General features: G+C 42.9%; 1 protein-coding gene across 5 annotated transcripts; it reads left to right on the top strand.

Annotated features, from left to right (window-relative positions):
• Positions 1–257: 257 nt before the first annotated feature.
• Positions 258–21,287, top strand: pfkpa (phosphofructokinase, platelet a). Of its 5 annotated transcripts, none has more exons than XM_068343534.1 (22): positions 260–521; positions 3,171–3,244; positions 4,476–4,553; positions 4,999–5,188; positions 5,679–5,844; positions 5,952–5,996; positions 6,088–6,196; positions 6,839–6,934; positions 7,605–7,697; positions 8,289–8,414; positions 9,065–9,129; positions 9,316–9,385; positions 10,256–10,402; positions 13,699–13,769; positions 13,917–14,004; positions 15,386–15,538; positions 17,813–17,977; positions 18,118–18,179; positions 18,510–18,621; positions 19,175–19,274; positions 20,179–20,284; positions 20,548–21,287. In XM_068343534.1, the coding sequence occupies exons 1-22, from the start codon at positions 428–430 to the stop codon at positions 20,702–20,704; spliced, it is 2,367 nt and encodes a 788-aa protein (XP_068199635.1). In that variant the 5' UTR covers positions 260–427; the 3' UTR covers positions 20,705–21,287. The 5 variants fall into 5 exon arrangements, with proteins under 5 accessions (XP_068199637.1, XP_068199635.1, XP_068199636.1 ...); XM_068343535.1 differs by lacking the exon at positions 6,839–6,934 and adding an exon at positions 6,422–6,517; XM_068343532.1 differs by lacking the exon at positions 15,386–15,538 and adding an exon at positions 16,454–16,606 and having other exon boundaries at positions 261–521.
• The last annotated feature ends 3,386 nt before the right edge of the window (positions 21,288–24,673 follow it).

The following is a 24,673-nucleotide window of genomic DNA, read 5'->3' as shown; positions in this document are numbered from 1 at the left end:
GAGACAGTTTTGAATAGGTTTAGGTATTTATAACTGTCGGGAAATACACATTATACGACGATAAAAAAATAATAATTTAATTTTAGTAAATTGTACAGCTGGACATCTCCTAACACCGATTCACGTTGACGTCCTATTTTTGACCCCGCCTACATTTCATAGGTGTTTCTTTTCATTGGTTCAAAATCTCAGGATACTTCTTGTAATGAGGTCTGATTGGTTCACGGCTACGTCAATCCTCCTCACCACTCGAAGCAAGTCGATGACCAGACACGGAACAGGGAGAAGGAGATCATAGCGGGCATTCATTGAAGGACCGGGCGAACGGCTCTTGCCCTTCGTTGTTTTTGCACATTTTTGTACTGTTCATTGTTGGTTGTATTGTTTTATATTGAAGGAGCGGTACAGACACAGAAGTGCTGTGAAAATGTCGCAGCCTGACGGCAAGAAAATATTCTTTGAGAACCTGTCGGGAGCAGGGAAAGCTATCGCAGTGCTGACGAGCGGAGGGGATGCTCAAGGTAAACTCTCAGTCTCACAGACGTGCTCCACGGTCTCGGCAGACGCAGGGAATGCATGGCCTCAATGTGATGCTCGACCGTTAGCGGAGTAAGCTCTCACTACGGTTTAAACCTTGCGCTGGAGCTTCATTATATAACAAGGAAGGAGTGATGTGAGCATCCACTCTGGAAGTTAGCATGCTAGTACAGTATATCCTGCTAACCCGCTAACAGCATCACACGGCTGGTGACAGGGTTGTCACGCAGGACATTATCACACTGATAGGACCCCGTTACAGAACTGTCAAGGTCGAGGCGCGTCTGCTTTTTTTTTTTTGCATACATTCAGCAGAATTTATCATAAACAAACAGTTTTTGTTACTACCTCGTTATATCACCGGTTATTAGACATGAATGAAGCAGTGATAGCCATTAAAGTGCAGGCCACTGCATTGCGGATTGTAATGCTCCAGTCAACTCACAGGAAACCAGTGAGTTGACTGGAGCAGGGCAGCCGTTCCTAAATGTGGCCGTTTTTAGTGAGGTGACACCGGTGACCCTGTGGAAACAGAGGGGTCACCCGTGGGAAGATGCCTGTGCATCCTGTGTACGTGATGGGCGGCATACCTCAGTCAAACCGCACCGAGGAGGAAATCCTGGTCACGTGACCCCACGTGCTACAGTAGTGACGTAACATTGCACACTGCACCGTCACAGAATAAAAGATGTGCATGCAATTTAAAGTTGTGCTCAAACAGCCACTATTATAGGAGGTACTACAGTACTACACCTATCTGTATTGTAATAATGTGCATGGCTGTGTCAATACTAGCACAAGTTATTACACATAATAAGTTGTCTTAGCAACCCCACTGATAAGATATCAGAGTTTTATTATGATTGCTCTAAATCACAGGAGAGACTGGCTTTAAATGTTCACACAGAACCATTCTGGAAAATGCTGGATTCCAGAAATATAGTTAGCACCTCGCTGCTCAGCACATCTTCCCCTTCAGCTAAACAACCTTAAGAGTCTTCAGCTGTTGCCAATAAATGTAACTGTTATAACTAAAGTGTAAAGGTGTGTGTGTGTGTGTGTGTGTGTGTGTGTGTGTGTGTGTGTCTGTGTGTCTGTGTGTCTGTGTGTTATTGTTGATTATTGTATACAGTATGGCTTGAACTTGACTTTCTTGAAAATAAGTACAATGATCTCTGTAAGACTTCCTTCCTGATTAAATAAACACATAAAACTATTTTAAACTATAATGTAGTGCAATGAAGATGCACTGAAGTTAACAAGTGTTTATTTAAAATAAATCAGAGACCTCGTGTTTGTGCAAACACAATATTTTTGGAATCTGTAATGAATTCTTTGTTCAACAAAAAAGTATGTTTTGATTATTTTAAGGGTCATTTTAACTGAAGAATAATAATTGTGTGATCATTTCTCAGGAGGTTATAGTACTGCTAAATCGAATTCAGCTATCGTTTTTCTATTTATAACTGTGACAAAGTGTTCTGTGAAAAGACCAATGTCAGGTCAGAGTTGGTTCTTCCCTGTCACTGAGAATCAGCAGTTTTCACTGTCACTTATATACCAGCTATTTAACAGAAATGAACTGATCTCTGGGATCGTGATAGAATTGAAGTTCCCAATTATTGCACAAATAGACATGCATACCTACACAGAAAGAAACTAGGTTGGCTCCAGGGCTGACCAATGAGGCTGTGGCATGCATGAAAGGAGCTGAATGTCAATGTCAGGGGACATTGTGTTTGCCTAGCCTTCTTTACTCATTCTTCATGAGACAATGTCAGTCGTACATTCTGTCATAAAGACACCAGAGCTTAGCAAGAAACATGAAAACTGATTTTCTTGGATACTCTTCAATTTTCAGCTATCATGCCTTCTTTGTGTGTTTCTCACCCACCAAACAACTTGTGGCGACTCTGACCTGATCTGAACACAGTTATGTAACCACACAGCAGGTCAAGGGCTGAGCGATGTGACTGGACAACACACTGAGTGTTTTGTTCGCGTTTTAATTTGTATAGGTGCTTTATGTTTTCTGCCCCTCCATTCAGGAAAATGACTTTGCATTCTGTGTAGGTTACGACAAAAATGTCACTTTTTCACTAGATTCGTTGCTGTCTTGTGGCCTAATCCTTTGTGTTGCTTAGTAACAGCACTGTCCTGCCAATATTAGAACTATAGTGTTCACCATTTTGTGTGGAGAAAAGGAAAGCCAGTCCTTCCTTCTTTTTATATCTCTTCCAGTCAGCCAAGTTCCTGTTGTCCAGCTTGGCTGAAGTGTAATCAATTATTCACACTGTTGATGCTGAAGCTGGGTATTCATTAGCAGTCAGGTCTCAAAGCTATTCCTTATTAGTGAGTGAGGCCACTGAGGCTCTCCAGTGAGTAACTGGGAGGCTGTGGGAGGAGCATGGAAACTGTTTGACCAAACATGGCAGTGTACCGGAGTGAGAGTGGATTCCAACCACATCCACAAACGGACAGCTTAAACACATATAGGCTGTTCTTTGACACACATTGTCTCACAATGTCATAATATGTACACACTTACAGGGAGATTTTGCTGTTACAGTTTGTAGCAGAATTGAAATTAATATATTACCATGTGCTAAATATATAAATTTGTTCTTTTGCAGGGATGAATGCTGCTGTACGTGCTGTGGTTCGAATGGGGTTATATGTGGGAGCTAAAGTTTATTTCATTCGTGAGGTGAGCCCCTGATTGTTTTTACAGCCTTTTTTTGCTCCTTTTCATAGTTTTTTTATTCTGCAGAAATGAAACAGCAGAATGTTTCTGTATATCCACCACAAACGGGTTATAATCTACTTGTACAAATCATAGTGATGTTCATTCGTACGGTGCAGATGCTGGAGGAGCTTTGACAGCCGTGCTGTTTGCTCATGCTGCGATCCCTGCGAAGATCCCTGCACAGATCCCTGCACATCTGTGCATGGAGCTCCTTGCGTAGTGTGATGTTATGTAACTGAATCAAGGCTGCAGCAGATGCTTCATTTGAGGCGTCACGCCAGGGTACCGGGGAACCCTGAGTCTGCTGTTTGCCTCTGCTGTAGAGCGGGGTATCAGTACCTGTAATGTGATACTGATACCAGAGCAACTGGACAATGGCTTTACTTTGTTCACTTAACTCCAACTAAATAAAAACTAACATTAACTTTCAAAATAAAAGCATTAACAACATTGACTTTAACTACACTTCACTGTAACATTCAGAGAAGAAACACCGGCTTTTCCTGTTTGTGACATTACTGTTGTCACTACATAACATTTATTGTTTACTGTAATTATCCTGCTGCTGTGAGTGGCATCGACTCCTTTAGCTTTAGCTCACAAGATAAAGATCACACAGTGCTGCAGTCTGGTTTTCCTGGAGCATATCAAAACTTTGCATATTGTTTGCACATACTAAATAATATGTCAGCTAGAAATCATTTAGCCAGTCATGTTTAGTCAGCTACATGTTTGGACAGTGTCGGATAGCGATAGTAAAAATACCAGCTAACACAATCTGAATGCCAGTGACTGAAAACAATGAAATAAATGCATGATGATGTTGATGGATTTGCTAATGACTCACGTTTTTTGGTTTGTAGTTATTCATGGAGTTATTATTAGTTATTAAGCCTACAGGAATGTTCACAAAGGCGGTTTTAGGCGTGCAAACATTAGCTGCAGCTGCTGCAGACGACTTGACCTTCAGGTTATTAGTCACAAGCTCCTTTTACATTCACATTCTTAAGGTTAGGCAGATCAACCTCACCAGCTTCCTGTTTCACACTGAAGTTAACAAGATTCAAAGCTACATATTTCTACTGTTGTGCTTTATTCTCTTGGTTTTAATGTATTCTTGGTGGTGCGGATCTAGTTATGTAGTCTGGGGTCTTTATTAACAGTCATTGATGCATTTGTCTGCCTTTACCAGGGATATCAGGGTATGGTGGACGGAGGAGACAACATAAAAGAAGCTTCATGGGAAAGTGTCTCCAGCATGCTGCAAGTGGTGAGTGGTCATCACAAAGACACTCCACAAACCGCTGTCCCTCTCAGCGCTGCTGAACGTTTTGTTTGAACTTTATAAAATATAACTTTATTGTCTTATCTGGGATGTACCCTCCTTCTCGCTTGTAGCTAGCTGGGAATGGCTCCAGCAGACTTGTGAACCGCAGGGCAGACGAGCGGCTGTAAACCCGACGATTGGGATCGTCTGGTCTAATGATAGAGAACCTTAAGTGAAGGAGAGCAGGACATGAAAGAGGGTTATATCAGTCGTGTAGCTAAAAGGCTGTCTTGTGGTCTGGTAACAGCCTGGGTGTTTACTCGTGTTGGTTTGTCCCAAAGCCGAGCTGAGAAATAAAGAGAAGCTGACGTAAACAATGACTTAAAACAACCCAGAACCGACTAAAACCTTTGTTGGCTGAAGAATTTTTCACTCTTGTCATCATCAGGGCGGGACCGTCATCGGCAGCGCCCGCTGTAAAGAGTTTCGGACCCATGAGGGACGCCTGAAAGCAGCGCACAACCTGGTGCAGCGCGGCATCACAAATCTGTGTGTGATCGGTGGAGATGGCAGCTTGACGGGAGCCAACCTCTTCAGGGAGGAATGGAGTGGCCTGTTGGGGGAGCTGGTGGAGCAAGGTAGGGGGGAAGTAGGCCCCCGCTTCGTGTGACCCTCACGCTGTCTGTGTGACATGGTGTCTCTCATGGATTTTGTTTACAGACAGATTCACTTGATCATTTTTTATATAACTTATATATGAATAAATTTTACACAAGTAAAGTCTGCATATCTATTGGTTGATAAAAGAAATGTTTTTCCTCATAATTTAAGGTTGTTTTTTTTATAATCCTGGAATTTATTAAAATGATTTTAGTTATTTTAAATGGACAATTATTGTTTGAGTTACGGGTTCAGTCACAGAACATAACTCAAGCTACTACTGTACAACTTTTTTAAACAAAGGGCGTAGCATGTCGACAGATTTTACATCTTAATTCTTGTCAGTCACATAGATATGATCTGTAACCTGTAGGAGTTTGTGTGTAGGTTTTGCCTGGAGCTGGCAGCTTGTGGCCTGTGTGAATTCCTCGTCTGCCACTAGTTCAACTGTATTTTGTGATCTTTCAGGCTCAATCGCAGCTGACGCCGTCCAGAAGTATTCAGCTCTTCACATCGTGGGCATGGTCGGCTCCATTGACAATGACTTCTGTGGAACTGACATGACAATCGGCACTGACTCTGCTCTGCACAGAATCATCGAGGTGGTGGATGCAATTATGACAACTGCACAGAGGTGAACAGAGTCATAGTGGCTGTATCCATCTCCATGAGTCTTTGTTGACATGTTGAACACGAAGTCTTGTTGTGCAAGTTTCAAATATATTGCTAATTCATTTTCAGTCACCAGAGAACGTTTGTGTTAGAAGTCATGGGCCGACACTGTGGGTAAGAAAGCAGTTGATACAGAGCAGAGTGATGGAACCCTTCATCATGTCTGTTTATATCTACAGTAATGTGTCTGTGTGTTTTATCTTAGCTACCTGGCCTTGGTTAGCGCTTTGGCTTGTGGAGCAGACTGGGTTTTGATTCCTGAGATGCCTCCTGAGGACGGCTGGGAAGATAAAATGTGCCAGAAACTGTCTGCGGTAACACTTACTTCCCTGCAGTAAACTCAGTGGCAATATTGTCGCTGCAGCTCAATACTGTGTTACTGCACAATGATGTTGTCATGTTTGTCAAATTTTAGACTTCTAAAAAGGTTGAATCCATAATTTTTGATCAGAGATGATGTAAATATAAAGTGAAGTGTTTAGTCGGAATCATCTGTTGGCCCATTGGGTTTTTTCTGATGCAATTGTTCTGTGACTCAGACCCGTTCCAGAGGCACAAGACTGAACATAATCATAGTTGCAGAAGGCGCCATTGACAGGCATGGAAAGTCTATAACCTCTAGTTATGTCAAGGATGTGAGTACCTGAGTGCACAGGAAGGGGAAGCCAGAAGCATGGAGACCTGACTGATGGACATCAGTTCTCACAGCCACAGGTTTCTAGTTTGTGTACCATGACATTTGGCCTCAGAATATTAAGCGGGGCCTTATGCTGTGAATACAGCTCAAGGTCAGCACCATGTTGCTGATTAGAGTGCAAATATAATCTTTCTTTGTGGAAGGATCTGTCTCCAGCTGTCGGGCTGATAGCGTCGTCTCGCCCCTGTGCTTCTGAGATAGTGACAGCTTCAGTCTCAGTTTTTCTGTCATGTTGTTTCTCCACCACCCCTTTTTATAGAACCGCGCAGGGATGAAAAGGCTGAATATCATAATTGTAGCCGAAGGGGCGATTGATCGTAACAACACACCCATAACTACTGACTATATCAAGAATGTAAGTACGGAGCTCTGTGTAAAAGTGTTCCAGCTTCGACTGCCTCCTGTTTGACCTACTGTACCGCTGCCCTGGTGTGGCTTTGACTGTTGCTGTGTTTCTGGAGTTGTTAGTGAGATGCACGCTGTAGTCTGGTAAGATGCTTTCACCATGTATTACTACCGCTGTAAAACCCTTAACAGACCCCGTTACTAAATCTCACACTCAGGCAGCCTCACGTAGTTTTAACGAATAAGTTTTTACTGACTACGCTCGCATAGTAAACCTTTTATTATGCCTGCACGAAATGTTCAAGACAAACAAATGTTGTTTTCTTTTTAAGTACCAAAACGTCTCCATTCAGTTTAGCCCTCCTGTGATGTACGGTATGAGCTAAGAGCTAACATGACTGAAAAATGAGAATGGCTTGCTTGTGCACCGCTGTTTCCCCTTCTCTCCAGCTTTTCTACTGTGTTTGTGTTTCACTGTGTGACGTGTCCGACCATGAATGTAAGCATTTTGCACATAAATGTTTCACAGCGCAGTTGTATTGCACAATATTTCACATTAATTGTATTACTAATGTGCATGACACACATTAAGGATACATAATCATAGTTTTAAAATATATTAGAGTAGTTAAAAATTTTACCACAGCAAGTACGTAATGAAAAACTTTATATCGTCCTAGCTTGTTGTCCGGTGCTTGGGCTTCGACACGCGTGTGACAATCCTGGGGCATGTGCAGAGAGGAGGGACCCCGTCTGCTTTCGACCGCATCCTGGTAGGTCTTCAGCTGAGCGGTCAACTCTGAGAATCAATCATTTCTCCAAATTAACAAACAAACATTTGGAAGTTGCTGCTTTTAAGATAACATGATTTGATGGAGTTTTTTGTTGCATCCTGTGTAATAGCAAAAATAATATGTTTTATGATTGGTGGTCAAATAACATTATTAATAAGCAAAAATTTTAGTGTTTTATCTGTCCCTGTTTCACTTGTTCAAATTTTCAATGTCAATACAAAGTTTATAATAGATGTTCTGTATATCTCTGCACATTTTAACCTCGTAGGCACTCTGACTGTGTCCTTTATTTGAAGTACATTGGTAGGAATAATCCAGTTGTCCATTGTTTCCTATTTAATCCTCTCTGTGAGGAGAAATGACTCATGGTTTTAAGTTAAGCATATTAACAGATTCGTTGCTCAGCATCTGAAGCTGCATCACAGACAGCGGGCAGCAGATCGCTTCATGTTTACGACACTCCAAACTGAGACTGAAGCATTGAAGCATGAGGCCTGACAGCCTCACAGCAGAAAGACGAGCAGTTTTTGATGACGAGGCTCATCCTTGGTTGTCTGTTTCTTCACACAGGCCAGTCGTATGGGTGTGGAGGCTGTTTTAGCCCTTCTGGAGACCACAGCCAACACTCCAGCCTGTGTGGTGTCTCTGTGCGGCAACCAATCAGTTCGCCTGCCTCTGATGGAGTGTGTGCAGATGGTAGGTACTGGATTGGGATGGACTGAAGCCAAGAAAGCTGTGCATTCAATACACAAACAAAATAACATTGATAAAAGCCGGGATGCTTTGGAGAGAGCACATTCAAAACCCAAATACTGTATTGGGAAACGACTGCTGCATTTGAAGAGGCAGAGTCAATAATGACTGGTAGGAGGAACATAATGATGACTAACAGCACAGCCCATTGGGCCTGGAGTGGCACTAATGTTCACAAGAGAGCCGTGATGTTTGAGTATTACTTGTGGTTAATAATTATTAGAAGCATCTAGCAGGTTTGACGATGACTGCAAAATGGTGATTCATAGCAAAGCATCTCCACAGAAACACACGTACAAAAAAAAAATCTTGATTTAATTTGCAGTTCAAAACGAGGTCACAGATTCTTAAGGCTGGAACGGATGACATGTTTACTGTTGCATTGTTCTCTCTTTATAGTAGAAAGCCAGTCTTGCATGCAGCAATTGTTCAACTCATAATAGACACTTAAAAGATCACAGCATTAATGACTGCAGGTATTTAATCTCAGCAGAGTAAATGAGATAAAAGGCCTCTGTCTTTGTTCATACAGGAAGCATGTGTGTGAAACAACACAGCTTTTAAACGGTGGAAATGCTCCCTCTTTTCTGCAGACTCAAGAAGTCCAGAAGGCGATGGATGAGAAACGGTTTGAGGAGGCAGTGAGGCTTCGGGGCAGGTACGACCGACAGGACCGTCTGATTCATCACACGTCTCAAGATTAGAGTCTGTTTACACGGCGGATCATCAGGCGGAAATAAGAATTATATGGATAGTTTGGAATTGAGCCCTCCGTTTTTCATGCACCTGCCCTGAAAACGTACATCACCACCTTTATAACATCATGTGTCACCTTTCACTGCAGGAGTTTTGAAAACAACCTGAAGACATACAAACTGCTGGCTCATCGTAAACCAGAATCCGAGCTGCCGACCGTAAGTCACCTCATTGACATCTAATCATTCTCTTCGGGATGTTTGGAGTTTTTGTCACACATTATCACGATGCCTGGAGTGAAGGCTGTTTTTAGAGTGTTGATCTGGCTGTCCAAGTGTCTGTGTAGCTTATTTTCTATCTGTATTATAAGGATCTGCCTACAAATAATGACTCAGTCCCAGCAGTTACGATGCAGTGCGGTTCTGGTATTGACATATACTGAGTAAAATATACCTGTGAATGTGTGATTATAAACATCAGTGTTGAATGCTTTCACAATCTTCCTATTTTTAGTGGAATAAAGGTGTTGTATAATTACAGTGACCCGTTGAAAGCAGTTTTTCCTCCTTGTTGTGTTTCCATAATTTGCAGCCTGTAATTATAGTGATTGTTATGAGGCCTAGCTGCTCTGTTGTGTAGCGTCACAAGACGACACCTGGCTCCCCGCTGAGGGTTGGCTCCTGCCAGAAGCTGAAGCTGCCTGCTGCTTCTGTGTACAGGGGAGGCAGCTCTCACCGAAGCTAAGCGAAGCACGCAGGCTGTGTGGCAACACACCGTGGAGCTCCCCTCGGGGTCCAGCTCCCCCACCTGCATGTGTGAGAACGACCAGTGCAGGACAGCAGACAGGATCAGAAAACTGAGCACCAAATCAAACACTGAACCGTTCTCTTTATTGTATGCCCCAGGATTGTCACACACGTGTCGAAGCCCAAGCGCCGGACTCCAAGTATGAATGAGGAGTGAATGAATAATGGATCCAATGTAAAAGCGACTTTGAGTGTGTCCAGAAAAGCGCTATATAAATCTAATCCATTATTATTATTATTATTATTATTATTATTTAGTGTCACATCTGATGTTTCTCTCAGAGCAACTTCAACGTGGCCGTGCTGAATGTCGGGGCCCCCGCAGCGGGCATGAACGCTGCCGTCCGTTCAGCCGTCAGGGTGGGCATCTCTGAAGGCCACAAGATGTTCGCTGTCAGTGACGGCTTCGAGGGATTCTACAAAGGACAGGTGGGCCCTGTGACACTCACACTGGGTTGTAGAGCTTGTAAGAAAGTAATTGCCCTGAGGAGATTTGGTGTTATAATTTGAAGTGTAATAAAACATTTTATGTTCTGTATGAATCCTGTTTTACTCAGTAGCTCAGACAGTAAACCCTGACTGAAGAAGAAACAGCTTCCCTCACTGACAGGCTCTCTCCTCCAATCAGATAAAAATGAAGCAGCACCACAAGTCACATAATTTACTGCTTTTATATTTGGAAATTTATATTACCTGCTTTTATTCAATAAATAAACAATAGTAGATAAACAGAGCTGATAATATAAAGGCAGACGTAGGCTGTCATCGACCAAGAGCAGGATCTATATGCCCTCTAATGGAGCTGGTGGCAGTAAGCTGGAGTGTGATCTGCTGCTAAACACACAGAAAAAGAAGAAGGGGGGTTGGGGGGGGGGGGGGGGGCAAGGTCATTAAGGAGCTTTTAAGTAAAGTGCTTAGTCACAGAGCTAACAGCCAGTTGCTGGATTTGTTGCTGCTGCAAATCTAGCAGTGTTTCCCGTTTCCACGACCGGAGGAGTGTAAAAGTTTCTCAAGTTTTGGTTTGTTTGTGCTCTTAATTGTCTTCAAAGCTCTTCAAAGTCAAACAGCTTTATTACATCCCGCTTCAAAGCGGTGCTTTATTGTAATTGTCAGTGTTTGTGTGTTTGTCCGTTTGTTTGTTCGTTAATCCACCAAATTTCTTCGGAACCGTTGCAGATAGAAAGATGAAACAAAAAGCACATTACTCGGGAAGCAAAGGGGATGAAAATGAGATGATGACCTTGACCTTGAGAAAAGTAATTGACTGCCAAATTTCAACTTTTGTACACTCAGGGACAGGATAAGATAGAAAGACGAGGGAGAAGGCCATTGTAATACCATAGATCAAAGCTTGTGCTTTGATCTACTGCACTAGCTTTGATCTATGGTCAATGCATAATTTTGATTTAAGGTCAATGCAACTTTGACCTACCCTGAAGCTTTGACCCTGACCTACCCTTAAAGTAGGTCAGGGTAAGTCGCGTGATGTTGACTGCCTTTTGTGTGTGTGTGTGTGTGTGTGTGTGTGTGTGTGTGTGTGTGTGTGTGTGTGTGTTACCATGAGAATGTCACCCTGCCAGCCACTAAAGTGTGTCACTGAACTGAAGTGTTGCTGATAAATAGAAAGACCCACTCTGAGAGTTCTGGAGGGAGATTATTTATGATATTATTATGATCTTTTTTTATGATATTGATCTTGAAGCCCTTTGAGTGTTAAAGTTCAACTAGTTGTGAGTCTTCAGTGTCAGTAGGGATACTCTGTTGCAGAGGATTTTGGGTAGTAGAACTTTGTAGTGGCCTACAGGTCTGATTGTTTAATGAGTGGTTTGTTATCAAAGATAAGGTGATGTGAAAGGTGCTAAAAGTAGGAAACAATCATCTATGACGTAATGCAGGTGGGATTCTGAGCCAGATTTTCAAAGACGACTTTTCGTCAGCAGAGTGAAGTTTCTCTTCTCTCATTCCATCTTTGCTGGCTGACAATAGTTCACTTTACCATTCTATTGTTCTACTTCTGATTGATTATATCCGGCTTCAAAGCGGTCATGTATTATGATTGTCAGTGTTTGTGAGTTCGTTCGTTCGTTTGTCCACCCAATATCTTCACAACCGTTGCAGATAGAAAGATGAAACAAAAAGCACATTACTTAGGTGGCAAGGGGATGAAAATGAGATGATGAACTTGACCTTGAGAACAGTGGGTCATGGTCAAATTTCAACTTTTTGTACTCTCAGGAACCAGATAGGATAGAAAGATGAGGGAGAAGGCCAGTGTAAGTCCATAGATCAAAGCTAGTCTACCTATGCACTTTGATCTATGGTCTTACTCACACTGGCCTTCTTCATATGACTAGTCTATGCACTAGTCAGGTACTACTTTCAGGGTACCCTGACCTACCCTGAAAGTAGTTCAGGGTAAGTTGCAGTCTCTGACTGCCTATGTCCTTGTTTATGTTTGTATTTCTTTCAAAAGACAAGCTGGACTGTAACTGTGGACTCCTGTCTCTGCAGAACACAAAGGCAAACCATTCAGTTCAGTGCTTTAATGGTGAAAAACAGATTTATAGGTTACCCAATGTAATAAATATTGTCAAAATTCATTCAGATCAGGTGTCTCCGAGTCACTAATGTATTTATGTCACGCTGCACGTGAACATAAGGAGGAGTAAAGCAGTGTGTCAGATACAAAGACAGATATCTCTGAAGGATCTGGTCTCAAACTTCCTGTCAAATCACAGAGAACGTGAGGATAAAAGAAACAAGATGACAGACAGAACACAGAGGGCGATATTAATCAGATGTACTTTCAGCATGACATGATTAGCTTCCTGTTCGACAGGAAGTTATTGACTTCCTGTTCGACAGGAAGTTATTGACTTCCTGTCAAACTGATCGGATGATCTGTACTTGAGCTTCACTCACGACTTTGTTCACCTGACTTTGTTGCCTGATGTTGAATGGAGACCGTATGAACAACTCACCAGATGAAGTTGCAGAAAGCCTCCTGTTAACCTGTCTGATGCAGAAATGCATTCATATGTATGCATTTATGTTCATATGAATCTTACTGAAAATAGGTATTTGTTAGCAGGGGTGGTCCACATTTGTGCTAAAAACTTGGAGGACTCCTTACATTCATTTTTGAACTGGACCAGCACTGGATGTTGGATGGAGCATTGCTGTGTGGTGATTATGATTGGATGCTGTGCACATTCTGCTACAGATCCAAAGTCCAAACAGGAGTCAGGACCAGAGTAAAAGCTGGGCCTGTGCTGACTGTGGTCTACAAGATCATGTGATGTGTCTGAGGGATGTATCTCATCTTCTTGCTTTTGAATGAAAGGAAAACGACAGCAGACGACATCAGAGATGTGGACTGTTGTCATCTGAGACGCTGTCATTGTCCCGTCTTGTGACCAGTCAAACTGGTCACACGCCCTTCCTCTTCATCCTCTTCAGGTCAGAGTTTTCTCATTCAGACGCTTTAACAGTCTGGTTAGTTTACCAACCTGTGTCTACCTCTGTCAGCTGAAATCGTGTTCTACCATCCGATCCTGAGGTTGGCTCGGTGGGAATGATGGGAGTCTATACTGGAGTTGGTATAAATATTGGTCGATTTGAAACAGATTTCAGGCACTGCGTTCATAGATTTGAACGTTGAATTTGAACGTTGATGGAGCATTCCAGTTGGGAGTATGTTTGATCCTGTTGTTTTTTTCCATCAGATCAAGGAGATTAAATGGGCTGATGTCGGAGGATGGACGGGACAAGGTGGATCTCTGTTGGGAACCAAAAGGTAAAACCTTGATCTGTACCCTGATGACCAGAAACTGTATAAGATTAAAGATCACAGTCAGTCTGCAGTGAATTGAATATTTTTACACGTACTAAGGTTTTTCATATGTCAGATGTGAGATATGATTTTTTACTTTCTTTCCTGTAGAACACTTCCTGCTAAGTATGTTGACAAAATAGCTGAGCAGATGCGACAACACAACATTAATGCGCTGCTCATTGTTGGAGGATTTGAGGTAAGTTCAAAACTCTTTTGTCCTTGTCAGCTAATTCTGCTAATGACACGATAGCGCTAATGCTATAATATTTTTAATAGTTCTTATGTAGCAACAGTGTGCTAACAATGAAAGATAAAATTTGTGGTAATACATTTAAAAAGGACTTGTGAATCACTGTTCATTATATTATCAGAAGTACATATTTACAGTACAGTGATCCCTCGTTATAACGCGGTTCACCTTTCGCCGCCTTGCAATTTTGCAGATATTTTTTGTGCAATTTGCATGCTTTTTTTCTTACAGCGCTTTGCACTCTGCTCCCTGATTGGCTGTAGACCATTGTCAATCAGTTTCGTCCGTGCAATGTGTGTACAGGATGCGTTCAGCTTGCCAAATTTACATAAGTCTTCCGTCGCTAGCAGTGTGACTCTGAAGTGCTGGACTGTATGTCTGACGTTCAGAGGAACACAGTCAGAGGCAGTGTGAGATCACTTTTACTTCTTTCTTATGGGTCCGATCTCGTACATTGGCTGTTAAAAATGTAATTTGTTAGTTCTAAAATCCATCATTATTTTTAGGAAAACATTTATGACTTTATTTCTCAAACAAATGTTAGGGCCTGGAAACAGGATTTTATCTTTGGTTTCATTCTGTAATTCTGGACTTATTTTTCTACTGAGGTTTGAACTTTGAGAAAGTTTAAAGAGTGTTAAAATATAAATGCCTGTCTCAGAAAAGTGTATAAAGTGTGTAGTGAGGGGTATCTATGAAATAGTAAAAAACAAACTGACTACTTTGCGGATTTCGCCTATTGCTGGTTATTTTTAGAACGTAGCTCCCGCGATAAACAAGGGACCACTGTATGTGAACGATTGACCCATTCCATCGGCCTATTCCCACTTTATGTCAGCACAGCACCATATGACCTCATCATCCTCATCTTCCTCATCTTCATCACATACATGACCGCATCTCTAAGTCATGTCTCTGACAAAATAAAAGAGCAGAGAGTAAGATGTCAAATGAGTGATATGAAAACTTAGCAGTATGGTAGCTGATATGCTGACATAAATAATGAGACAGTTTTGATGTAACGGCGCCTGTTTTTGTTTTTTTTATCCCATCATTTCATGCAAACCTTTTTTAAAAGTTCTCCTGCTTTATTTTCCTTTCACATATGTAAGTTCCATGTGTAGAAATGTGTGTGAGAGCTCATGTTCAGAGTGTGAGGAGTGGCTCCTGTCTGTTTCGCTGCTGTCCGTTGTGATAGACCCGGCTCCTCCCCTTGGCACCCTCCACTTTTGTCTTTCCTTTTCCCTGTGTGGCAAGTAGCACCTGTCAGTCCAGCCCACATTCCACCGTCCCCACAGACACTAAAGTCCTTGGCTCTGCCCTGCAGGCCTTCCTGTCACTTTTGGAATTGTCAACGGCACGCGGGAAATATGGCGAGTTCTGTGTGCCCATGATCATGGTGCCAGCCACCGTCTCCAACAATGTGCCGGGCTCAGACCTCAGCATCGGTGCTGACACGGCTCTGAACGCCATCACTACTGTAAGTGAATGGGCTGGCAAGTAGAAAGATTGATCTCAACAACGGGCAGAACCATATAAACCAAACACACACACAGAGGTGACAACCAAACATGCTTGTGCTCAAGTAACCAGTCAGCCAATCATGTTTCAAGAAAGTGCAGATCTCACTCGGTCGTCTCCACCAGTCAGATCTCACAGCCTGACTTCAAATCGTTCCAAATCTGACATCTGGAGTTATTCTTATCAATAAAACTCAAACTCAAATTTAACCCTGGTCTGCGCTGTGAACCGTGTCTGGTCAAGCACGCCAGGTTGCTGAGCGGCGTGCCTCCCTTCCCATCAGGTGAGTGTCAACACGGAGGCATGCTGAGAGGTGCATGAGTGTTGTGACCACCATGTTTGCTCTGCCTGCCCTTCTGACTGTGTTTGTGTGCCGTCACATCGTTCTGACGTAGCTGAATGCTTACAGAACACACGCTAACACCCAGTTCAGCCTCACATTAATGCACTATGTAGCGCCACTAACCACAGTCCTGTAAACAGAACAGCCTTTGAACGTAAACTCCGGTTGCGTCACCACCATCATCCATCCTCCTCTTCTATGCACGCTCAATCGGTCTTATGTCTAGTCACATGGATTTCCTCTCTCAAAAACACACAGATCTCCGTCTCATCACTTCCTCTCTTCTTCATCCCCATCATCATCCTTCTATAGTCTGCTCCTGCTCTGCCTCTGTCTTCTCTCTTCATCGTCCCTTCCTTACATTCAGTTCCACCTTCTTTCTTCACCCCACTGTCCTCGCTGCCAAAGGGAAGCCATTGGCCACTATCACATGGAAAGAGCTGGAACGGCAGGTTGCACTCTAGTGAGCAGAGAGATTCACCTCTGTGTGAGCGGCTGGCTCTGAAATGTTTTCATGTACTGCCGCTTCAGGCGTTTGAGAGTCTGCTGCAGCTGTATGAGGCTCGCGCGACCTATGAGGAGTTTTGTGTCCCGATGTGTATGCTGCCTGCCACCATAAGTAACAATGTGCCGGGCACAGATCTCAGTATCGGTGCAGACACGGCCCTCAATGCCATCGTGGAGGTAAGGCAGTCGAATCGTCGAGTGATCTGTGCAAGATGCTACTGCAAAGATTAGAACATGATGCATGATGTCAGGAATCAGTGGAGTTAATGTTCCACTGCTAATACTCAACCTATTCAAGGATGAATGTTTCTGTTCTGTTTCTGCAACCTGTGTTTCTGGTCTTCATCTAACAGAACTCCTAACTCTTGAACTCAGGTTACCCTGATGTTTACTCTAACCTCAGGTAGAAAACTAATTTTAACCCAAACACTGATTGTACACAGTTGTAAAACTCAGCCTGTGAAATTATTTCTACTAAAAGCGAGCATTAAAAACTCGTTTTTAGGAGACATTGGGACAAAGCAGATAAATACAATCTAATGAGAGATGCTTGAGGTATTATTTGAAATTTAGGGTTCAGCCTTCCTTGAGGGGAACCCCTACTAAGATCTGCCTTAGATCTATAAATGTGTGGAGTCCGAACCAATAACAGTGTTTCTAAATATAGTTTTAACCATTTACATGTAACTGTACGCTGCTCATCTCTGTTATGATCTTGTCCCCATGCAGTACAGGTGAGAGCAGCATTTCAGCCTGACTGCATGAATTGCTTAAGAAATTATGCTGATCAAGAAAAAAGCATGAAGGCCTTGAATTAAGATGTGGAATGTATCGTGTATATATGAGTACTGATTGTGTCTGTGTGTGTGTGAATGTGTGTGTGATACACACGCACACACACCTAAGCGCAAGGTGGATAATGAGTTGACTAAATGATAGCGATCATCTTGTCTACAAGAAGATGATGGATGGATGTATGATGGAAAGACAGATGGATGATGGACAGACAGATGGATGGATGATTGACAGATGGATGGATGATGGACAGATGGATGGAATGATGATGGACAGATGGATGGATGATTGACAGATGGATGGATGATGGAAAGACAGATGGATGATGGACAGACAGATGGATGGATGATGGACAGATGGATGGATGATGGACAGACAGATGGATGGATGATGGACAGATGGATGGATGATGGACAGACAGATGGATGGATGATGGACAGACAGATGGATGATGGACAGACAGATGGATGGATGATTGACAGATGGATGGATGATGGACAGACAGATGGATGGATGATGGACAGACGGATGGATGGTCGGATGGACGATCACTCAGCTCATCCATGTGAGTTTGTGTGCGTGTGTCAGACATGTGACCGCATCAAGCAGTCGGCCAGCGGCACCAAGCGACGTGTGTTCATCATCGAGACCATGGGGGGCTACTGCGGCTACCTGGCCAGTGTGGGGGGGCTGGCCGCTGGAGCGGATGCCGCCTACATCTACGAGGAGCCATTCGACATCAGAGACCTGCAGGTGACGTGTCACAACCCGTAGCATCCGTCCTTCTTCCACTGCGTGACTTCTCTAATGCGCCACACCTCACGTTGTCCACTAGAGGGCAGTAAAGACTTCTTCTGGTCCTTATTTTTCACATCTCTCATTCACCCCTACAGGCTAATGTTGAACACTTGACAGAGAAAATGAAGACGAGCATTCAGAGAGGACTGGTCCTCAGGTAACGTGAACCACTGCATGAAGTCAACACATGTTCACGCTTCATCTGTCAGCGTTCATGTCCTGAAAAATAATCAGGCATATTAGTCGACGACTGCCACTGCAGTGCTTATGACCCAGCAATACCAGCCCTCAGTGTTTGATTTTAAGCTGCTTGTACAGTAAACAGAGCCAATGCTGATGTCATCAGATTACCGTCTGACATTTAGCAGTGCCGCTCATCTTGATGCTACAACATGAAGTCATTGAGGACAGAAGCTGATGCTGCGGCAGATTTCTGTCCAAGGGCTTAATGTTGACTGTTTTGTGTTGTTACTCTGTGTATGTATAGGAATGAGAACTGTAATGAGAACTACACAACGGACTTCATCTACCAGCTTTACTCTGAAGAAGGAAAGGGGGTGTTCGACTCCAGGAAGAACGTGCTGGGACACATGCAGCAGGTACGTGTCGCCACGTTGGTGACTATTCCTCACTGTCTAATGGGAGCGTTCCATTGTGTCGCGGCATCGGGGGGGGGGCATCTTCCTCGAGACTAAAGAAGATTTAATAAACAATTTTCTATGTTTGTATCATAAATATGCATATGAACATTTTAAATGGATGGGCTTTGTTGTATTTTGGTTTTGTGTGTTTTGAGATTAGCGCAGCGAGAACAGGATCAAACAAAACTTTGATCAACCCCAAGGGAAAACTGGTTGTATCTGCAGCACAATACATAAGGAAAAAAAACAAGTGTTAAACATAGCACCGCTAACAACTTCAGCAAATTCAAACATAAATATTAAGCATGTATTTTAAAAATGTTTAACTGAGAATTCTAGTCAGAGTTTCCTGTGTTTTGTGACTGACTGTGGATATGACATTTTAAACCCATCTAAAACAGATTTAGGCCTCAGGCTGTTACACAGAGAACAAAATTGAAGCAAAGAGACGTCTGATTGTTTTAAAGAATTAACAAAGTGAGCTTGAGCCACATTTTAATTCTTTCCAAAGGGAGGAGCGCCGTCTCCGTTTGACCGGAACTTTGGTACCAAGATCTCTGCCAAGGCGATGCAGTGGGTGACCAGGAAACTGGTGGAAACCGTCAGACATGGTAAGGTTCATGTGAATGCAGCAACAGTGGACACCCCCCAACGTCCCCCACACCCCCATAGAACTGTGACAGTTGCAGTGTAATCCTGTACCCAGATCTGTCATGGAGTCACTCTGTCTGACATTCTGATGCATTTTCATCCTCTGACAGGAACTTATTTATTGATTATTTATATTAATAAAGACAGGAATAAAGAAGAACGACTGGAATGTATTTGTTTAGTTTCCCTTTGAGCAGATTAAACTTCTGTGAGTGATGTGTACCATAAACAATAGCATGTCTCCACTCTTTAAAAGTTAAAATCCTCTTTTTTTTATGTCTTTTTTTTTCATATACGTGGATGACATAAGATGAAGGTAAATCTTTTTTTCACGCTGGCTCCATGACCATCTACATCTGTGTATTTAGCTCCACGTCTGTGTTTTTCGCTGGTGTACCATGTAATCGATCTGCACAGCTTGTTTAGGCACTTGGATAGTGATGATGTGAATTCTCAGCAGCCACCATGCGACGCTATCTCCATCCATGAATCATCTTTAAGAGTTGGACTGGAAATTTATGAGCATGGGTGGAATAAATAACCCACACATTTATTTATCCTGCTTTGTCCCACATGCTTTTGTATGCTTATTTGTTGCTTTTTTTGTAGTGACACTTTATGCACTTTACGTCTTTACGTATTTTTTTTTCCCCATTTGTATACGCTACACCACCTTTTTAGATCTCCTTTAGATTCATGCAAAGATTTCTTCATTCTTCAATAGTCATCATCATGGTAACACTACACGCTCCGGTAGCTGCTGACATATCTGTTCTAAGCTACTTTGTGTCCACAAGCAGAAAAAAGAGGCAGCTGAGTTCCGTTACTGTGTTCCACCTCTGATGCCACTACGTTTCCCTGCAGGCCGGGTGTTTGCTAACAGCGACGATTCCTGCTGCCTGCTGGGAATGCGTCGCAGGGCTCTGGTCTTCCAGCCCGTTGTTCAGCTCAAGGACGAGACTGACTTTGTGTGAGTATTTCACTGCTTGAACTGGTCCTGTCAGTCATCAGGACCAGTTAGTCATCACAGGAAGCAGCAGGCCTTTGTGAAGCATTGTGTAAACTGTGTGTAAAGAGTGGAGCTTTCCACTCCGGGGAAGTAACCCCAGAGATGTTGTCATGTGTCTTTCTATTGACTCAGTCTTGCGTCAGATTGGGCTTTTTGCTGTTAATCACAATCATCTTTAAAATTAAGAAACATCATCAAGCTGACGCTGCTTCTCCCATGTCCAGTCACAGGATCCCTAAGGAGCAGTGGTGGTTGAAGCTTCGTCCTTTGATGAAGATCCTGGCCAAGTACAAGACCAGCTACGATGTTTCAGACTCGGGACAGCTGGAGCACATCGTACGCAACCGACCAAGAGAGTTGGATGCTTCGGTAGCCATGTGAAGGCCGGCGCACCTGGAGAACCGTGTGGGAGGTCGAGCATATGTGAGAGTTGTTAGGTCACGACGCGTCGACCCACATACTGTGTTAGTTTCCGGTGTGTCACTTCCTTTGACGTCACTCCTCTCTTTTGTGTCCTGACAAAACTCATGAAGGGTAATGTTTCTGATATCAAACACACACCTGCTTCTGCACACATGTCATGCCTCGGTGTGTCCTTCGTCGCCCTGGATGTTTAGTGTCATCATTGTTTTTAAATTGCACTTTCTCTGTCTGCGGTTGCATAGTCTGGCTCAGAGCTGCACGAGGACAGAACAGACACTGCATCTGGTGTGTGAAACAAGGGCGTGTGTCTGCCGAGGTGTAAAACGGTTCTACTGTCTGAAGAACTCCGCACTGTGCTTTACACTGAAACTAATATTTATCTTGTTAACCTTTATGTTTATTTTGCTTGTAAACATGAGTCGTCGTATTATTAACTGTAGGCACTGTTGTACTAAGCTGTCTGTCTTATCGCACCTACAGGTCAGATGTGTAAGAGACTGAAGTATTGTTTCCCACAGAATAAAAATCACACAGAAGTGAACCCTGATTATGGTTTCTTTTACTTACCGACACGTTTCTCCACATCTGTCATTTTATATTAAAATACTATTTTTATGGCAGCACCACCTAAAGTAAACATCCAACTGCACTGTTTTATCCACATTACTTACGTCAGATGCATTTGGATTTACTGTGTGACTTATATATTTCAAACCTGGTCAATTAAATAGGGCCATAGTAACAGACCCACCAGAAACAGGTCAGAAGGTTCTGTTTGATGAGACCTGACCAGCAGAGGAACACAAACGGCTGCTTCCTGTCAGGTTGGGGGGTCCACTAGACTCCCCACAATATTTTGTGACGTTTTCTATTGTTTTGTCTCATTTTAAATAATAATGAGTAAAGTAACATGAACAGAGGATGGAAGAAATCATCCATGTGTTTATTATTTAAAATATTTTTATATAAACACCTTATTAAAAATAACTTTTTAATACTTTTACATTAAAAAAATAACAGTACTGTATTAAAAAATAGTGGTGAATCAAACTTAACTGAATCATTTTCTTCAGTTCATCAGCTGCACATCAGAAACGCACGAGTTTAACCTGCTGCCAACACACACACACACACACACTCACTCACACACACACACACACACTCACACACACACACACATTCCAGGTTCCACGACACATAGGTCACGTGACTCTCCATCAGACGCCACCATTGGCTGGTTTCAGGCAGCAGATGGCGACATAGGACTGTCCCATCCCGAGCCCCCCGGGTTCATCGGGTACATTCTAACATCCACTACTTCTCTACATCAGTTGCTGTCCACTTCTCCTCTTCACAATTCCACTATATGGTGGCTTTAAATCCAACAAAACAGATTATCCATGTGAGGCCTTGTGTGATTGTGCAAGCGTGTGTCTGCAGCAGTAATTAGGAATTAATCTTATCATCAAAGAAAAAAATTTCAATTTCCCATGGGTGTATTAATTGTGTATACATGTAATTGGACTGCTATTTCTCGCCTAAATGGACCTTTTTCGTCCTTAACGGCAAGTAATTACATTCATAAACGGCCGGCTGAGGCCATTTCTTACCAACAGTGCAGTGACGTGAAATGTAATTTGAAGAAAAAGCTACCTGAATCACCTTAATTGTCTTCAGAGCCTCGTAGAATAATTATGGTCCTCAACTTAAACCAGTGTGTTTAATTCCGCCTCACACCCACACCTCTGCGCATAGAGACGCCTGTGTTGCTATAATTTCCTCGGACCCCACTTGGCATTTCGGAGGCATTTTCATCTTTCTGCCTGCATCTCTCTGAGCATGAAATTAGTAAAACCAATAATTTGGGTTGATTTAAGAATGCAAGGGGAGGCCGTGGGGTCATATACCCATAGGTAATCAATACTAATTACCATTTCATTCCTCCCCCCACTTTATTTTCTTCTACAATCACATGTGGATCTGATCTCATTGGACTGATTAAAGGTTGCAAATGAAGGGTCCTCACTCCCCGATTCTCATCAAAGGCTAACAACACGTTCTGTAACTTTGTCTTCATTTAATTCCACACCGTCTTCAGACAAGGCCCCCAATTATAAGCTTGCAGTGAATCTCCAAAATAGCCCGCATTGCACATTGACCTTTTTAGATTAAAAGCACATTCACTTTCTCTCATGGAGTCCCACACAACCGACTTTCCCTGCTAATGAACCTCAGAGGTTGAAAGTTGTAGTGCCGTAATAACTAGTGAAGAACAGCAATGATAAAATACATCACTATAAAGCTATTGTGATAACATTAGCAATGGGAGCCAATAACGTCGAGATGGAGAATGAAAAAGCAATATATTGTTTTTAATGAATCACATGTGTGACATTCAGAATGAATATTTATGAAGGAATAAATCCTTGCAAACATAAATAAGAATATAATGCACACCAAGAGAGAGCGTGAGATGAAAAAGCACCGAACGGCAGAAGTTAAAGATTTCAGATATCAGTCGGCTGCAGTCCCTGCTGGCTGCGTTGAAAACATATACTTTACTGGAGCTGCTTGCCAAACAAACAAGAGTGAATCACAGGACCCGTTTCCAGACATCGGATAAGGGATTTGATCCACCTCGCGCGCACCAGAGAAGCTGTGGCTTAAAACAAGCCCAGCGAGTCGCACTCCAATTTAGCCTTCCTGCAATCCAGGAGGAGAGAGGCGAAACACTCCTGTGAGAATCTCCTTTTGACAATTAAGACACCCATGGAGGCATGGAAAGCTCTCAATTCCATTAGCTGCTGTGCTGTTTCATTCTATCTGTCCACTGAGCCTTAACTTACTTATTAGTACAAGTCTGCCGTATTTTGTTAGGGAAGCGATTAGTGAAATCTACATGAAAAGGCAATTTCCCAAGTCTTTCCTTTCACTCTCACACTTCATTGAGATCAGACAGATCTAAAGAATGGTCGTTGCGTGCTAATGAAATTTGCTCTGCATCATTTCTGATGTTATTCTTTCAATGGAAGTCACTTGTGTCTTTATTTACTCGTTTCTGAGTGACAAATGGTCAGAGTTGGCTGAAATAACATCGGCGCTAGCGAGCTCTCTCCCTGTTTAACTTAAGGCTGGTGGCATCGGCTGGCAGCCGGCGCAGAGTGCAGCTCCGCTTTGATGTATTGGAGTTAATATCTTCCTGACATTTCTCAGGACAGATTTTCATCACTGGATTCATCTGTACTTTTGAGGCTGTGTGATAAATGAGTCAGGACATTCATTTTCCTCCCCTTTCTGCAGAGGAAGGCTGTGTGTGTGTGTGTCTGTGTGTGTGCGCACAAGTAAATATGTATCTACTATTGTGAATATTTTCATGACGTAGAGTGTAAATGCATGTGTGTGCATGTGTTCCTTTGTGCGTCTCCAAATCCAGCCCCAGCGCGCCTGAGCAGGAGTCTGACTGCAGCATACTTGTGACACAAAATAGACGGCAGCATTAATGGAAGTGACATTAATTTGACAGAGCGCTCACTAACATGCAAAGTCACTCGCAGTTCATAATAACAATATTAACTCTGCATTAACATGCAAGGCTGTCTGTTGCACCAGATGCCGAGCTTTTTCGGAGAGCATGTCTTTCTAGGCCGTGAGTGGATCATGGCTGGAGATTGCACAACAAGAAAAGCCTCATTCTTACTGTCTGAATTCCGGGGGGGGGATGCTGACATACTGAAACTTCTCCGTTCCGGCTGCAGATTGTCGAGCAGCCACCGTCCACAAGCATTCACAGGATAGCATGAAGCCACCACACGGTGTGGAGGTCACAGGGTTCACACGTAGAACCTGTTCGCCACCGCTCAGCAATTGTACCATTGTTAGCGTGCCCTTGAGGTGAGCAGCAGGCGAACATGTACATACAACAGGTTT

This window comes from Antennarius striatus, chromosome 20 (assembly GCF_040054535.1).
Source record: "Antennarius striatus isolate MH-2024 chromosome 20, ASM4005453v1, whole genome shotgun sequence".
In the NCBI taxonomy this organism is placed as follows: domain Eukaryota; kingdom Metazoa; phylum Chordata; class Actinopteri; order Lophiiformes; family Antennariidae; genus Antennarius; species Antennarius striatus.
Note: the sequence above shows the minus strand (reverse complement) of the source record. Positions and strands in the feature narration are given on the sequence as shown.